The 5,023-nt window shown below is 26.2% G+C and overlaps 1 protein-coding gene across 1 annotated transcript; it reads right to left on the bottom strand.

Moving 5' to 3' along the window:
• Positions 1-1,747: 1,747 nt before the first annotated feature.
• Positions 1,748-4,710, bottom strand: LOC124837338 (calcineurin B-like protein 1). Its single transcript, XM_047312669.2, has 9 exons — positions 4,654-4,710; positions 3,823-3,973; positions 3,472-3,554; positions 2,965-3,024; positions 2,607-2,715; positions 2,458-2,510; positions 2,265-2,345; positions 2,024-2,136; positions 1,748-1,924 (listed from the first exon to the last, which is right to left on the bottom strand). Exons 2-9 carry the CDS (start codon positions 3,893-3,895, stop codon positions 1,858-1,860), a joined length of 639 nt encoding a protein of 212 aa, XP_047168625.2. The 5' UTR covers positions 3,896-3,973; positions 4,654-4,710; the 3' UTR covers positions 1,748-1,857.
• Positions 4,711-5,023: the final 313 nt, after the last annotated feature.

The following is a 5,023-nucleotide window of genomic DNA, read 5'->3' as shown; positions in this document are numbered from 1 at the left end:
AAAAAATCATAAGATACCTTTATTATAAACTATATAAAAACATTAGAAAACTACAATGTAATGTTTAAGTCAGTATTTTGGTTATTATTATCGTTATCTGTTCATGTTTATAATAAGACATAATTACCATACAAATCAGAACATACATAACAAGTATATTACTATAACTTATATAACATTTAAAGCAAGTGAAACACAAAATATATAATTTTATCATTACCTCATTAAAATATAATATTAGAATTTTTTTTCTTATTAAAAGTTCATAAACTCCATATATAAATGTAATAAACGAATTATATAATTGTATATTAAAATTATATTTGTTCAAATAAAATATACATGTTAAAGGTTTCTTCTTGATCGAAATCTGTTAGATAAGTAAGATCATGTGTATAGAAACACTTTTACAAGTTAGATGTGTATTAAATAATAAATGCAATAATAATTAATAAATAATGATATCTTTAAAAATGTTCTTTTTATAGTATTTCAATGAATTCTTTTTCTGAATAAATACAAACTGCGGTCAAACCTGATACAGGTGACTCTAAGATATTTTTATCATTTACTACACCCTTATTTATATTTAATGTATCTTATTATCATAAATGAAATTAAAATAACTTTTACAGATATTCAAGAAAAAATCGTGTACAAATATGTCATTTTTTCACTGTGTTTTCATGATATAATTAAAGTTATAAGTACAAATTTGAATATAAAATTATATATTACAACTATTTCAATAATTACCACTCACATTTATTAGTTTACAATGCTTAATCGACCTTCAATAGTAAAAACAAGGTATACCATATAAAATACAATTATATATGAATTATAATTGAAAATACCATTAAAATCATATCATATTGTTTAATGGAAATATGTTTGCCTAATCAATACAACTAAAAAAAATATAGAATGCATTTTACTGTTATTTGAATAACAAATTGTAAACAATGAAACATATGTTTTTTGAGTAATAATAATATCACTTAGTATTATGTTCTCTTAATTTGTAGAACAAATTGTTACTTGGGTATTTTAGTTCGCCACTCGAACAATAAATACATTTCTTATTTACATAAGACAAAAACTTAAAAGGGAAGAAAGAGTGAAATATAGATTATTCCAAAATATCTTTAAAGCACGAAGAAAAAGAAAATAAAAGGAAATCAATTCCTAAAAATAATTATAAAAAGTAAGAAAAAAAGTTACCTGGTGAAATGAATAAAACAACGTAATAACATTATTAATTTTTTTTATATAATTTTAAAACTACAGTCAACATAATATCACCTTTTGATTTTAAAACATCAGGTTGAGAATTATAAGATCATTGAATAAGATATTTGGTGAAATCGGTCTTGTGTCCAATACATTAAAACAACAAAAAGCAAAATCTGAACAATTAGATAAAACTAGCCAAAAATTGTTTCAAAAGGAGTTAGTGATTTTCCTTAAAAAAATATTTTTCAAAATTTATTTTGCTTTTATCATAAAAGTAAAGTGTTTGTTGTAAAAATCAATAAATTTACCAGTCTTCGACAGCCAGTGAATTTTATCTTTTTGTCAGCATCTTTTTTATATTTACCTGTCTTAACTTCATTTTTCCACTTTTTTTTTTGGCATGCAACCAGTTTAAATAAAATAAAATTTGGTGTTAATTAGCAATATATTTTCTATATATATATATATATATTATTATTGATTGCAATTTATTGAAAATAATATAAAAAATTAGAGTAGTCTAAATTCATTATTTTGAGAGAGACAAAAAGAAAACAACAACCAAAATAAGTAAGTTAAAGTCAACGCACTACTAAGTAATTATTGAACCACAATAAGCCCTCATTCTGCAATTTCATCCTCCACCTTTGAATGAAACACAAAACTTGGAAAAGCAGTTGTCACGTCCCTGCATTATTTTCATAATTCACGAATTAAAAAATAATAATTACAATTTTTAAACAAAAGTGATTGAATTTTTTTTAATAAAAAAGTTATTTCAACATACCTCAAGTAGGGTAACGTCATAACTTTCAACAATGAAGGGTTTTCATAAACGAAGTTTTTCCACTCATATTTGTCTATTTTCCCATCTTGATTAGGGTCAGCATCCATGAAAGTCTGCTCATAAAAATAAAATGTCAGAACATTTTAATTTTTTTAATTTTGACATAGGTAATGAAAGATTAAGAGGGTATTAATAGAACTAATACGAAAGCTTAAGCGTTTTTAACAAACGTTAAACTCACCTTGTTAATAATTGTTTCTATCGTTTCCTCTGGCAACTTAATTTCCGCTTCACATAGAAGTGCATTTATCATTTGCTTGACCTGCCAAAAATCATAGCATAGATAAATTATGTATATAATTAAGAACATTTAGATTGAAGTTAATTTCATTTATATAAAGAATGCATGGCAGAAAATGATTAGCATCGTATACCTCATGACGCTCTATGAATCCTGTGTTATCTAAATCGTACAGCTTAAACGAAACTGCAAGAAAACTCACAGGAAAAATTATATCAGTTGCTTTAAGGATAAACCAAAAGATTAAGATTAATTAAACAGGTTTTGATTCAACTTATTTACAGTCTATTTTGACTTCCATTGGTGCAGATGGGTGAAAAACATTGAGTGCTCTGACGAAATCACCAAAGTCAATCGCTCCTTTCTTTTTGACATCAAACAAATCAAAGATCTGCATGTTGAAAAAATTGTTAAGAGAAGTAATTATAAGTTATCCATTTAATTAAATGAATCTAATAGTAATTAGAAGGATTAACTATTATGAGTTCTGAATTATAGTACAAAAGATTTTCCAAAAATAAAATAAAATCACACTACTTGTATTACAAAACATTTATTTAAAGATATGTGGTGAATTTGCAAACAATATTAACTATAATGGAACAAATATTTAAAAAAGAAAACAAATATTGTAAAGTACCCGACTCGTAAAGAGGTTTTCCTTCTTCTTATTATTAAAAATTGCCAGTTGAAATTCCTCCTGCAAAAGAATACTTATTCTCATTGTCAGACCAACTATAATGTAACAAATATATATATATATATATATATATATATATATATATATATATATATATATATATATATATATATATATATATATATGTATATATTGAGTTATTAATTAAGATGTAAAGTATGTTTTGTATATTGAATTTCTTTTAAAGTGTGTCAGTTAAGAAAGATAGAATCAAATAATTCCCTTTAATAGGTTATTTTGGAAAATAGTGTCATTATTAAAGAAAATATTCAAACATAGTAACACACAGTTATTGTGTTAATATTAAACTTTAAGTTTAACTCAATCACACAAAACCAACTTATAGAATGAGGTTTGCATCCACTTATAAATTATGAATTGACCTTATCTTTAGTTAATGTGAGACTTCTAACATGTTATAAAAAAAATAGAAATTTTATGTGTTACCTTGCTTATCAGCCCATCATCGGTGACTGACCTGCTAATGTTCTTAAACAGCTCATATAGTGCTTCAACATCACTTACACTAACTGAGAAACCAAAAATTAACAAATAAGTTAAATCTATAAGAGTGTCTATATATATGTGTGTGAAATATAGGTTAAACAATTGAAAAAAAAATGCATCTCACGGTCACTTTATTTTGTTTTGATCTACATGACATGTGCAGTAACAACATCAATTTATTTTCCCATAAATAAGGTTTGGTTTTGTCTTGATAACAATCAAATAACAATGTTACAATTGTGGAAGAATCATAATTTTGTAATATTGATCATTAGAAAAAAAAAAACTTACAAGCTGTCTCTGACGCAAGAGCAAACGGATCTTCCATGGGAATTTCCCTAACTTTGGAGTGGAAACAACCCATTTATGAAGGGAATAATAAGCAACTGAACACGTACTAGAGTATGTGTTCGAGCTTTAGTTGAATATGTTGCTAAAACATCTTGAAATTTCCAATTGCAAACCCAGATTCAAACATCACAAGAAGAAAATAGTCAATAATAAATCAACATTATTACGTCAATTAACATTGTATGGAGCAGATCAAAATAGATTAAGCATCACATGATATTTGATCACACAAAAGCATGGCTAAGTGTACGTTATAAACGACAATTTCTGGATTGTTTGTTAAAAAAAGAAAAACATTGCAGGAAAAAAAGATGATTTTGAGCATTGGCTTATCAAGACAACATGGACATTTACGAGAAAGTATGAACGATCAATCACTAACATGTTATAGGTTTCTTGTTCTGGAAGAAAAAAACGCGCAGATGTAACAAACTCATAAAAACAACAATTTCACAGATTTGATCAATAATATTGTATAAATTAAGCATTCCATAACCAGAATCGTATCGCTAACTCATACATCAAACAAGGAAACACATGCTAATTTATATAAAACCCAGTAAACAGATGATGCAATTGTCAAACGGAAACAAAATAAGATCCGTTAAATTTTGAGACATTCTCGTCATGCACGCACAAAAACCTAATACCAATGAACGTGAAACCCTAAGCAAAACATAATAATCTCGATAAAACATTTCATGTGTCATGAAAGAACACGAATTTTGGGACATAGTGTCGTGCAAGAATGACATGGGAGAAAAGACTCACCAGCTTGAAAACTTGGCCACCAAAATTGGCGTTTGATGTTTTAACTAAATATGTGGCCATTGGTACAATATTACTAATAGAATATAAAGAGAAGAAAGTGAAATCTAAGAGTAGATTTATAGAAGGGGTGTTGGTCCCATTATTGTCCTCAACCTAAGTAAGGTTGGCAATGGCCAACCAAAACCATTTAAGACAAATCATAACCAATTACATAATCTTAAAAACAAACTAGACAACTATACAATAACTTAACACATTAATTGTAAAATCCAACGACAAAATTCATATTTCATTATTTAAAAGCGGTGTAAGAAATGTGTCTGTATTCAGTTCTGTTATTATATATGATAATAAAAAAATATTTTTTATC

The sequence above is a fragment of the Vigna umbellata genome, unplaced genomic scaffold (genome assembly GCF_029865625.1).
Source record: "Vigna umbellata cultivar VRB3 unplaced genomic scaffold, Vumbellata_1.0 scaffold_794, whole genome shotgun sequence".
NCBI lineage: Eukaryota > Viridiplantae > Streptophyta > Magnoliopsida > Fabales > Fabaceae > Vigna > Vigna umbellata.
Note: the sequence above shows the minus strand (reverse complement) of the source record. Positions and strands in the feature narration are given on the sequence as shown.